This window comes from Grus americana, chromosome 27 (assembly GCF_028858705.1).
Source record: "Grus americana isolate bGruAme1 chromosome 27, bGruAme1.mat, whole genome shotgun sequence".
Classification (NCBI taxonomy): Eukaryota; Metazoa; Chordata; class Aves; order Gruiformes; family Gruidae; genus Grus; species Grus americana.
In genome coordinates, this window is record NC_072878.1 from 1,241,598 (window position 1) to 1,254,312 (window position 12,715).

A 12,715-nucleotide genomic window follows, 5' to 3' on the forward strand; every position below is an offset into this window, starting at 1 on the left:
ATGGAGAGATATCAGTAAGGGCAGGAAGATGCTCAAGTGAGAGCAAGGTTGGTAAGCACAGTGGATGCCCACAGCCTTCAAGGAAACAGGTGCAGGCTTAGGACACCATAGGACAACCTGTGGTGGAGATGGTCAAGGGAGATGACCAAGTTGAAAGCCCCCCAACAGAGATGAGGCCTTTCTGCCATGTCCCCACAAAACCCTGCCCCAGGAAGAGCCCTGAGCCCTGTGTGCAGGACAGGACCTCCCTTCCCAGGGGCTGGGGGTCACAGCTTGGCCCTTTGGGTTTATCAAACACATCCAGGATTACTCAGCATCAGAGCCACCTTGCCATTGCCTTTGCCTACCTGTCATCACTGCCTCCACTTGCCTGCTCTAACCAGCCCCAGAGCTGCTTTGTCAGTGATGGCCCTCAGGGGGACCCATTAATGCTCCAAGAAACTGTGGAGTTTGCATCGCACTGTTATTTCTGGAGAGGTTTCATCAGCTTCCTCTCAGGGTCTGAGCTTCATGGACTCATCCCCAAACCCACCAGAGGGGTCATTAACATGCCGCCTTGGGCTGGGCCTCTGCTGCTGCTCTCCTGGGACAAAGGGAGCTCATGGCAGGTGGGCTGTGCTGCAGAGAGACATCTCTGGCCAGGAGCAGCTCCTCTGCAGAGCACAGCAGGGCTGAGGGCTCTGCCTGCAGGCACCGAGGGGAGAACAGCGAGGCAGAGAGAGCTTAAAGGCAGTTGGAAACGGGAGGCTTGCTGAGAGCTCAGGGAAGGAGAAATCTTCAGAGCCCTTGACACGGTAAGTCTCTGGGTGCAGGGCAATGCCGATGCGGTTCCTGGAGGCATCTCCTCAAGCTGGCAGAGCCCACAGCTCCTGGGATGTGCCAGGTGGACTCCCTGTGCAGAGGCAAGTTTGAGTGGCTTTGAATGCAGGTGTGCAGCCAGGGGTACCCAGCTGTGTCCTTCAGCTGTGTCCCTGCAGCCCAGGGGCTGTGTGCTGGGGCAGGGACTCTGCCGCCTGCCAGGGTCAGCCCTCAGCCTGCCCGGGGAGCTGCCCAGGGCACTGCAGGGAGAAGCTGTGGGTGGAAGGTGCGACCCCCTGGAAGGGCAGGGCAGGGTCCTTCTGCTCTTGAGAGGGTGCTTTGTCTGTGAGGGCTGATTACAGCTCCAGATCGCCCCCGGGATATTTCCCAGGTCACTTTTTAAGAAGATTATCAAGGAAGAAGCTACCTCGGAGTAAAGGTGCTTCGCAGGGTTGGTGCTTTCAATTCCCTGCTGTGATGGTCGGAGGAAACAGTGATGGAGCTGTCAGGTTTGCACAGGAGACCAAGACTCCTCCAGCATTACAGTGAGTGATGAAGAGGCTTCTCAAGGCACCTGATAAAGTCACTTCACCCTTTCCTCTGCCTACAGAAAGCATCAACATCACCTTTGTGGTCTCTTCAGGGTTGATCTGCTCTTCTCCTTAAGACCTGCCAACACAGAGGTGCCCCTGGGCAGGGCCCTGCTGCCAGGAGATGTCTGCAGGGCAGAGCTGAGCACACAGAGGGTGGGATGGGCTCTGTGAGCAGGGACAGGGAGGAGAGGTGTGGGCAGAGCACCAGCTCCTGGCAGGGACAGCTCCAGGCAGCAGAGACATGGGCAGGGAGTGGGAGGAAACTGCAGCCAAGCCCTGGGCTAGGCTGCCTTCAGGCTGCTCTCTTGTGGTCCCTCACTCTAGATGTCTGCTGGGCGTTGTCTGCTGAGCAATGAGCTAACTCTGCCTTTAGTACATCCCATCTTCAGGATTCCTGAATGTCTTCTTTGTCTCTCCCACCGAGCTTCTGTGCTGCCCCCGAGAAAGGCACAGCTCTCCTATAGGATCCCAGGGATTTCTGAGCCATCCCTCGTGGGTTACCAGTCTCTTCTCAGATTCCTGTGCTTCTTTCTGAGAGAGGCCATGTCCAGTTCTAAGATCCAGTTCTAAGATCTGTCCTTTGAAATAGGACTCTCCTGCTTTCATCAAACTCTAGTTGCGCTTCCTTTTTTTTTTTTTTTTTAAACACTAATCAGTATATGCTGTCATCCTCTTCTACCTTGAGGTAGCAGAAGCAAAAGCATGGAGCAAGTCCTTTTGCGTCTCTTTTTCTAACAATCCACCCTTTCAGTTGTAAAAAAGAGGATCTTTGGCCCTAAAGCTAATACTCACCAGATGTGATGATGGAAACAAAAAAACTACAGAGCAACAGACATGCTCAGCCTCTCTTCTGCCACCCACTCTCTGGAGTGGTGAGTGCAGATATTGAACATTTCCATCAAGGGTGAATTGCATCTGACAGCCCTGGTGACCATCGGGGGTGTCAAGAACCAGCTCCCATGTACTCACTGCAGCAGGGCAGAGCTGACTCCTTGGCAGCACAGGGGCAGAGGTCCTGCTCCTCACAGCACACTCAGCCAGCACAAAGCAAAGAAAGGAAATGCCTTGGAATTGGGGGAGGGGGCGGGATTTCTGTGAAAAATAGAGTGGCTTTGCTCAGAGAACTCTGTCATAGCTTTCCCTGTCCTTTCCTTTTTAGGACAATGGCTCCATATTAAGAACCAGCAAATGTCCAACAGCAGCTCCATCACTGAGTTCCTCCTCCTGGCATTCGCAGACACACGGGAGCTGCAGCTCTTGCACTTCTGGCTCTTCCTGGGCATCTACCTGGCTGCTCTCCTGGCCAATGGCCTCATCATCACTGCCATAGCCTGCGACCACCACCTCCACACCCCCATGTACTTCTTCCTCCTCAAGCTCTCCCTCCTCGACCTGGGCACCATCTCCACCACTGTGCCCAAAGCCATGGCCAACTTAATCTGGGACACCAGGACCATCTCCTATGGGGGATGTGCTGCTCAGGTCTTTTTCTTTTACTTTCTGATTTCAGCAGAATATTTCCTTCTCACAGTCATGTCCTATGACTGCTACGTTGCCATCTGCCAACCCCTGCACTACGGGACCCTCCTGGGCAGCAGAGCTTGTGTCCACATGGCAGCAGCTGCCTGGGGCAGTGGGTTTCTCTATGCTGTGCTGCACACGGCCAATACATTTTCTATACCACTCTGCAAGGGCAATGCCCTGGACCAGTTCTTCTGTGAAGTTCCCCAGATCCTCAAACTTTCCTGCTCACACTCAGACTATCTCAGGGAAGCTGGGCTTATTGTGGTTAGTTCCTCTTTATTCTTTGTTTGTTTTCTTTTTATTCTTCTGTCCTATGTGCAGATCTTCAGGGCTGTGCTGAGGATCCCCTCTGAGCAGGAATGGCACAAAGCATTTTCCACATGTCTCCCTCACCTTGCTGTTGTCTCCCTATTTATCAGCACTGGTATGTTTGTGTGCCTGAAACCCCCCTCCATCTCCTCCCCATCCCTGGACCTGGTGGTCGCCATTCTGTATTCCGTGGTACCTCCAACTGTGAACCCTATCATCTACAGCATGAGGAACCAGGAGCTCAAGGATTCGCTATGGAAACATGTTTAATGGTTTTTGTTTCACCAACAATAACCTGTCTCTCTTTCTCTGCACACGTCCCAGAGTTCATCTTAGACCAGGAGTCAGCACTTTTCCCTTGTGAAAAATCCTACTTATTTTTACTTTTCTGGTTTATATTACTTGTCTGGAGGTTTGATTGTGTTGTGTCGGACCCTTGTGCAGCACTGTGTCAGATGTGAGATGCTCAATCGCAGCCCTTCAAGATCAAGAGGATCTCTTGGTGCAGTACCTGAAGCCTGGGCTCTTCCCCTAGAGTACTGCCAGTGAAATATCCAAAGAATTGATCTTTTAAAGAGTCTGTTCTCCTTGTGTTCTCCCTGTGTTTGGGGTTAAGCTCACAGTACCATGGGGTTCCATTGGCCCAAAAGTTCTGGTTTTAAAGGTGTCCATTTGCTGTTGAGATGGTCCATCAGCTCTCCATTACATCCTCAGGCTTCTTGACATATGACAGGCCCAATGGCATATAGCAGTGTATCTGGATACGAGTTTGGAGGAGTCAGGAGAGGATGGGGACTCACCTTGTGCCCTGGGGTGGGAATGAATGGAGACACACAAAGTGGAACACCCTTAAAGGAGAATTGCCCCCAAAGTAAAGCACTAAGTTGATGTATCCACAAACAAGGACTCTACAGTGCCATGGGAGTCAGTGGGGCACCAGCGGGCATAGGGAGGGGAGAGTGGAGAGATCCATGAGCTGCCTGAGGACCCCCAGGGCCAGGACTCTTGTGTTGTGCTGGGGAGTGGGGCTGGTGGGGGCAGAGAAGGGGCAAAGGCTGTTGGGGTTAGGGATCCCCTAGAATATGAATGCAGGAGAGCCAGAGATTGAGTGGCCTCTGTTTGCTCGTGTGCTCAGAGCCAGCACCAGCCCTGGGCTGATGGGGAGGCTGAACTGCCTCCCTGCCCCCCAGGAGCTGCTGTGTCCTTCAGAGGGGCCGGGGCTCTGGTGTGAGTGCCCAGAGCTCTGCAGCAGCACCCTGCGGTGGGAACTGCCATGGGGCCAGGGGAGGTGGCTGATGGCCTTTGCCACGATGGTGCACTGCTGGCTCCTGCTCAGCTTGTCATCCTCTGGGACCCCAAGGCCCTTCTCTGCAGCGCTGCTCTCTAGCCAGTCAGCCCCCCGCATGATGTCCACAGTGTGGCTGGACTGTCCTCCCCTAGGGACTTTCTCAGCAGCAGCTTGTCCTTCTTGGAGATCGGCTTCACCTCTGCCACAGGCCCCATGCTGCTGCAGGGTCACCGGGGACAGCAACCCTCTCTCCTGCCAGGGCTGCACAGCCCAGGCCCGTTTCTCTCTGGCCTTGGGGGCTGCAGCCATTGCTCTCTTGGTGGGAACCTCATTCATCCTTAAGTTGCCACCTGCCACCCACCCCAGTATTTCTCTGCTGTGAAGCAAAGCCATTCCACACAAGGGGTCCAGTCTCTTGGTACCAGGTTTCCACATGACAAGTCTGGAAAGGTCCCAGTGGACTGGAAGCTGGCAAATGTTGTCCCAATTTCCAAGAAGGGTGAAAAGGTCTGCCTTTGCCTGACGCAGGGATAACCCAGACTGTCTTCACTAGTGTATTTTTTATGTGCACTATGGGAACTTTATCCCCTTCTGCAGGGCGTGGGAGTTTTGACTGGGCAGGGCCAGCTCGATTGGCAGATCCCCTAGTGTTGACTAACCGGGTGGCCTTTGCTAGATGTGTATCCCAATATTTGAGGGTCCCACCACCCATTGCTCTCAAGGTAGTCTTTAAGAGCCCATTGAATTGTTCAGTTTTCCCAGAGGCTGGTGCATGGTAGGGGATGTGATACACCCACTCAGTACCATGCTCTTTGGCCCAGGGGTCTATGAGGTTGTTTCAGAAATGAGTCCCGTTGTCTGACTCAATTCTCTCTGGGGTGCCATGTCACCACAGGACTTGCTTTTCAAGGCCCAGGATAGTGTTCTGGGCAGTGGCATGGGGCACGGGATATGTTTCCAGACATCCAGTGGTTGCTCCCACCATTGTAAGTACATAGCGCTTGCCTTGGCGGGTTTGTGGGAGTGTGATGTAATCAATCTGCCAGGCCTCCTCATATTTATATTTCAGCCATTGTCCTCCATACCAAACAGGCTTTTGCTGTTCGGCTTCCTTGATTGGAGCACATGTTTCACATTCATGGATGACCTCTGCAATAGCATCCATGGTTAAGTCCACCCCTCAGTCATGAACCCAACTATATGTTGCATCTCTTCCTTGATGGCCTGAGGTGTCATGGGCCCACCAAGATATAAATAATTCACCCTTATGCTGCCAGCGCAGATCCACCTGAGCCACTTCAATCTTAGCAACCTGATCCACCTGCTGGTTGTTCTGATGTTCCTCAGTGGCCCAACTCTTGGGTACGTGGGCATCTAAGTGATGTGCTTTTCCAATGAGGTTCTCTAGCCGGGCAGCAATATCTTGCCACAGTGGGGCAGCCCAGATGGGTTTGCCTCTGCGTTGCCAGTTGCTCTGCTTCCACTGCTGTAACCACCCCCACAGGGCATTGGCCACCATCCATGAGTCAGTATTGAGGTAGAGTGTTGGCCACATGCTGAATGAGAAGTTCAGCATTGCGTAAAGGCAGCTGGATGGCTTTCACCTCTGCAAACTGGCTCGATTCACCTTCTCCTTCAGAAACTTCTGCGACTCATCATGTAGGAACTCCATACAGCAACGTTTCACCTCTGATGCTTTCCCACAGTGTGACAGGACACATCAGTGAACAGGGCAGATGGCCTCTCATTTTCTGGTAGTTTATTATACGGTGAGACCTCTTCAGCACACGTCACCTCCTCTGGTGAAATTCCGAAATCTTGATCTACTGTCCAGTCCGTGATTGCTTCCAGAATTCCTGGGTGACTGGAGATTCCTCTTTGAGCCTGCTGTGTAGTCAATGCAACCCACTTACTCCATGTAGCATCAGTTGCATGATGTGTAGAGGGGACCTTCGCTTTGAACATCCAGCCCAGCACTGGCAGTCGGGGTGCCAGGAGGAGCTGTGCTTCAGTGCCAATCACCTCTGAAGCAGCTCGAACCCCTTCATAGGCTGCCAATATCTCCTCTTCCGTCGGAGCGTAGTGGGCCTCGGATCCTCTGTATCCCCGACTCCAAAACCCCAGGGGTCGACCTCGAGTCTCCCCTGATGCTTTCTGCCAGAGACTCCAGGTAGGGCCTTTCTCCCCGGCTGCACTGTAGAGCATTTCTGACATCTGGTCCTGCCTGGACTGGCCCAAGGGCTACTGCATAAACTGTTTCTTGTTTAATTTGTTCAAAGGCTTGTCATTGTTCAGGGCCCCATTTGAAATCCTTCTTCTTCTGGGTCACTTGATAGAGAGGGCTTAGACCAGACTGTAATTTCGGATATGCATTCTCCAGAAACCCACAACATCTAAGAAAGCTTGAGTCTCCTTTTTGCTAGTCAGTGGAGACACAGCTGCTATTCTTTAGATCACATCCATTGGGATCTGATGGTGTCCATCTTGCCATTTTATTCCTAAAAATTGGATCTCCTGTGCAGGTCCTTTGACCTTACTTTGTTTAATGGTGAAACCAGATATCAGAAGCATTTAGACTATTTTCTTCCCTTTCTCAAAGACTTCTTCTGCTGTGTTGTCCCTTACGATGATGTCATGAACATATTGCAGGTGTTCTGAAGCCTCACCCTGTTCCAGTGCAGTCTGGATCAGTCCGTGGCCAGTGGTAGGACTCTGTTTCCACCTCTGGGGTGCACTGGCTGCCCCTCCAGGTGAAAACAAACTGTGGCCTGCGCTCCACTGCCAAAGGGATTGAGAACAATGCATTGGTGATATCAGTTGTGGTGTACCACTTGTCTGCCTTTGACTCCAGTTCATATTAGAGCTCTGACACATCTTGATAAACTACATCAAGGCGTTACTCAGCATCAGATCCACCTGCACAGCGCCTTTGCCTACCTGTAATCACAGCCTCCAATTTTCTGCTCTAACAAATCCATGGGGAGGCTTTGTCAGCAATGGCCCTCACTGGGGCCAATTAACACTCCAAGATACTTGGGTGTTTGCTTCTGATTTTAACTCCTTGAGTGATTGGTTCAATCTCCTCACAGTATCTGAAGTTCAAGGGCTCAGCACCAAATATACCATGGGGCTAATTAAAATACAAAAAGCCCTAACGAGCTATGTGCCTTCCATTAATTTTCTTCAGGGTTTCCAGACTTGTACAGCTAATTGGAGAGGTTTCAGGAGTCTACTTAAAGTGGAAGATTTCAATGAGCACTTAATTAAAAAAAGGAGTTTTGATATTTTAGGGCTTTTTAGTTTTTCAGTTTACAGAAGTGACAGCAGCTTTCTCCAATTGATGCTGAACCAGAGGATCTTCTAAGGACGTGTGGAAAGGGCACTCCAGCTGTCTCCCTGAGTTCCCACACTGCCTGGACAACCTTCCTCCACACCTCCCCAGCCCCACCATTTCTCTCAGGGGCCGCTCGGGACTGACATTCTTTTCCTACATCAGGCTTCTGCACTGAGTCTGCAGCTGAATGTTACAGCTCCTTCGCAGCAATTCCCACCCAATTTACCCTGAGGACGGGCTCTAAATAGAAACAGGAACCGTCCTAAATTTGAAAAATTGAATAAAAAATAAAACACATTCCTCAAGTGGATCTGAGTAAAAAGTTGTAAGGGGAGGAGTAAATCCTGAGAGCAAAGGAAAGTCTGCTGAAAAGGTGTCTTTAGACACAGTCCATTTCATTAGGACAGGTGGAAAGACCTGAAAGATGAGTGAGTTTCAGTGCACAGTGTAACAGAGTACTGACACCACAAGTACTCAGGAGGATCCTTATTTCTTCTAGTAATAGTAATACACATCCCCAAAAATCTCATTATCATAGAATCATTATGGCATGACTTGGGGAAAAAAAACCAGTTGCTTTGTTGGAAATATTCAATCATTTCAGCCAGTGAAAAAGTGCTCATGTCTTTTTAAATGTGAAGAAATCCCTCAGGTGTTTTTGGCAGAGGTTCAGCATCCACTTTGCCTTATTCTTGGCCAAATGTCCTGCCCAGAGCCTTGTCACCAACTCATGCCTCTAGTGACCTCCCTGCCCATCTTCCTGTGGTCACATCTACCTGGCTGGCTGTGTCTCCTGATGCCATGCCCATCTCTAGCAAATGGGGCTGGCGTGTTGTGTGGGAACATTTTACAGTCAAATGAAAAATCATTTGTCAATCTTGAAAGTATTAGGGAGTTATGACTGAGAAGGAAATGGACTTGTGTTATATGATGTGCTTGTTGACATTAGCAAAACTCTTCCTAGAAGACAGTCTCTCCTAAAAGTCCCCCTGCAACTGTGCAGAAATTGAGAGGCAAGAATAAACTCATTATAGTGGCTGCACACTAACAAGCTCCCAGGGCAAAGGCACTGAGTGTGGAGTGCCATGGCAGGAATAAAGATTCCTGGAGGTTTAGCAGAGGCTGCCGAGGGCTGTGGGTGATGAAACTGCTTCAGGAAATTGAAGCATGGCTCCCTGGGGGCTGATTAGAGCAGAAAATCAGAGGCAGCGATTTCAGGATGACAAAGAAAGGAGACAGAGACCTCCTGTCCCGTGTAGCCCCTTGGAAGTGCCTTGTCATGTGCCCAGCGCTAATCCCCAGCCCATTGCAATGGGGATGCTTTTGGTCATCACCAGCTGAGGTTTCCCTCTGGTCACCATGAGGGTGGAAGCACGCAGAGTGCCTACACACCCTGGCCCCTCCGACCTGGCATTGCCCAGCTCACCCTCAACCTTTGCTGTACCCTCACCCTAATGCCTAACCTGGAGCTCTCATCCTTCACCCTACTCTGAGCACCAATGCCAAAGCTGAAACCCTCACCAGATGCCTGAAGCTTAATCCTAACCCCAGTCCTTAATCCTGTCCCATGCCCCTGCCCCCCCCATCTTCAACCCCACTCCTAAGCCTAACTCATGTTTCCCAGGAGCTAGAAGGAGGGCAGGGATTGTGAGGGAAGGCCAGGGAGATCAGGTGAGAGCGGAGATGAGGTGAGAGTTTAGGGGCAAGAGGAAGATGAAGGCAAAGGTGACATTGCTGGAGGGCAGCTTGTGATGTCCTTTCTGCTGGAGGAAGCTGGTTGGTGAAGGAGCAGCATTGTGAGGTGCTCGAGATGCCTGAGAGTTTCATCAGAGAGAGAAGGGAGCGTGGGAGGTCAAAGGAGATGCATGTGAAAGGGACAGCACATGATTGTTGTCTGTGATGTCCCTACTCTGGAAATGCTAGCCTTAACCCTGGCCCTCACCTCTAGCCCTAACCCAATCCCCTATCCCACAAAGCTGACCAGTCCTGAAATCAATTACGGGAAGCTCTAAGCAGAATCACAAACCTTCACCCTGAGCCTCACCATGATCCCGAACCCTAAAGGGGGACCTCTAACCCTTAGCCCTACTCTGAGCACAAAGTAGAAACTCTCACCAGAGTTTTGGGTTCGCCTGAACCCAAACTGCCAACACAAACCTGCAACCCCTGAGCTCTAGCACCCTTGAAGGCCCCCAACCTTCCACCTGTCCTCTAACCCTCACTCTAAGCTGTTTTTCCCCCAGGAGGCAGAGTGAATGCAGAGACTGTGAGGTCGTTGACCAGCTGGAAGATGAACATGAGGTGACATGTGTGTGATGAGGTTGTAGGCCACAAGGTGAGCGATGGGTGGGGAAGTTACTATTAGTTCATCTGTGCCTCAGAATCTCATGGGTGAGTAAGAGGCAGGTGGCTGTGAAGGTGACTGTGAAGTCATTTCCGTGTGAGTACCTGACAGGCCAGAAGCAGGGAAAAGACTTGGGTGTGGATTGTGAGGTCACATCTGTCTCTGCAGGTGATAGGCCAGAGAAGGCTCACAGCTGAGTCTCGTGAGGTCACTTCTGCCTGAGGACATTGAAAGGCCAGCAGGCACTTGGCTTGGATGTTCATGATGACATCACTTCTGCCTCAATACCAGATAGGCCAGCAGCAGGATCATCACTTGGACGTTGATTATGATGTCCTTTTGTCTCTGCAGGTGAGAGCCTGCTTGCAGCAGGCTCATGGCTGGGGTCGATGCATGTGAAGTCACTTCTGTGGGACTACCCGAGAGGACAGCAGTAGGCACAGGACATGGGCACGTTCTTCTGATGTCACTTCTACCTGACTACCTAATGTCTGATTGGATGCATCACTCTCGCAGGCTCTCATCATGCTGGGAGACATCAACCACCCTGTAAAAGTAGCATGGCGCGCTGTAGGCAATCTAGCAGTATCCTGGAGTGCATCAAGGATAATTTCTTAGGGCAGGTAATAGACAGCCCTACCAGAGGGGACGTGTTACTGGACCTGTTGGTCATCAACGCAAGTGAGCTAATGGGAGACATCAAGATTGGAGGCAGCCTGGGCTGCAGCGATCATGCGTTGGTGGAGTTTGCCTCCTGAGAGATATGGGACAGGTGAAGGGTAAAGTCAAGACCCTGAATTTTAGGAAAGCAAACTTCCAGCTGTTCAAGGAGTTAGTCAATAGGACCCCTGGGGTAAGGTCTCTCAGGGACAAGGGAGCAGAACAGAGTGGCAGATCTTTACAGACACTTTCCATAGAGAGCAAGAGCTCTCGATCCCCAGGTGTAAGAAATCAGGAAAGGAAGGCAAGAGACCAGCATGGATGAGCCGAGACTTGCTGGTTAAACTAAAGGGCAAGAAGGAAGGGCACAGGCAGTGGAAGCAGGGACAGGTATCCTGGGACAAGTATAGGGATGCTGCTTGGTTGTGTAGGGATGGGGTCAGGAAGGCCAAGGCGCAGCTAGAGCTGAACTTGGCAAGGGACACAAAGAATAATAAGAAGGGCTTCCATAGGTATGTCAGCCAGAAAAGGAAGGTCAAAGAAAGTGCACCCTGCTGATGAACATAACTGGCAAACTGGCAACAACAGATGCGGAGAAGGCTGAGGTACTCAACAACATTTTTTGCCTCAGTCTTTGCTGGCAACCTCTCTTGCCACACCTCTCAAGAGGGTGGGCCTCAAGGCAGGGACTGGAGGAGCAAAGTCCCTCCCACTGGAAGGGAAGATCTGGTTTGAGACCACCTGAGGAACCTGGACATACATATGTCTGTGGGACCCAACAAGATGCATCCCAGAGTCCTGACGTAGTTGCCAAGCCAATCTCCATGAGATTGGAAAAGTCATGGCAGTCAGGGGAAGTCCCCGGTGACTGGAAAAAGGGAAACATTGCACCAATTATTAAAAAGAGTCAAAAGGAGGGTCCTGGGAACTAGTGACCTGTCAGCCTCCCCTCTGTGCCTGGCAAGATCTTGGGACAGATCCTCCTGGAAGCTATGCTAAGGCACACGGAGGACAGGGAGGTGATTCGAGACAGCCAGCATGGCTTCACCAAGGGCAAGTCTTGCCAAGCTGAGTGGTGTGGCTGACATGCCTGAGGGACAGGATGCCATTCAGAGGGACCTGGACAAGCTGGAGAAGTGGGCCCATGTGATCCTCATGAAATTCAGCAAGGCCAAGTGTGAGGTCCTGCACCTGGGTTGGGGTAGCCCCTGATATTAATACAGGCTGGGTGATGAAGGGATTGAGAGCAGCCCTGCGCAGAAGGACTTCGAGGATGAAAAAATGGACATGAGCCAGCAATGTGCACTCACAGCTGAGAAAGCCACCCGTATCCTGGGCTGCATCAAAAGGATTGTGGCCGGATTGTTCAGGGAGGTGATTCTGCCCCTCTGCTCTGCCCTGGGGACACCCCACCTGGAGTATTGTGTTCAGCTCTGGAGTCCTCAGCACAGGAAAGACATGGAGCTGTTAGAGTGGGTCCAGAGGAAGGCCACAAAAAATGGTCAGAGGGCTGGAACACTTCTGCTATGAAGACAGGCTAAGAAAGTTAGGGTCGTTCAGCCTGGAGAAGAGAAGGCTCTAGGGTGACCTTCCTGCAGTCTTTCCATACTTGAAGGGGGCTTATAAGAAAGATGAGGATAGGCTTTTTAGTAGGGCCTGTAGCGATACGACAAAGGGTAATGGTTTTAAAGTAAAAGAGGCTAAATTCAGACCAGAAATAAGGAAGAAATTTTTTATGATGAGGGTGGTGAAACACTGGAACAGGTTTCCCAGAGAGGTGATTGATGCCCCATCCCTGGAAACTTTCAAGGTCAGGTTGGACGGGGCTCTGAGCAACCTGATCTAGTTGAAGATGTGCCTGCTCA

The 12,715-nt window shown here is 51.3% G+C and overlaps 1 protein-coding gene across 1 annotated transcript in view; it reads left to right on the forward strand.

Annotated features, from left to right (window-relative positions):
- The window catches only part of LOC129196868 (olfactory receptor 14A16-like), a 12,287-nt gene extending 1,339 nt beyond the window's left edge, over window positions 1-10,948 (forward strand). The window contains exons 2-3 of the mRNA XM_054804837.1: window positions 10,090-10,154; window positions 10,707-10,948. Of these exons, the coding sequence (XP_054660812.1) occupies window positions 10,090-10,154; window positions 10,707-10,948 (307 nt within the window). The remainder of the gene's footprint in view (window positions 1-10,089; window positions 10,155-10,706) is intronic.
- The last annotated feature ends 1,767 nt before the right edge of the window (window positions 10,949-12,715 follow it).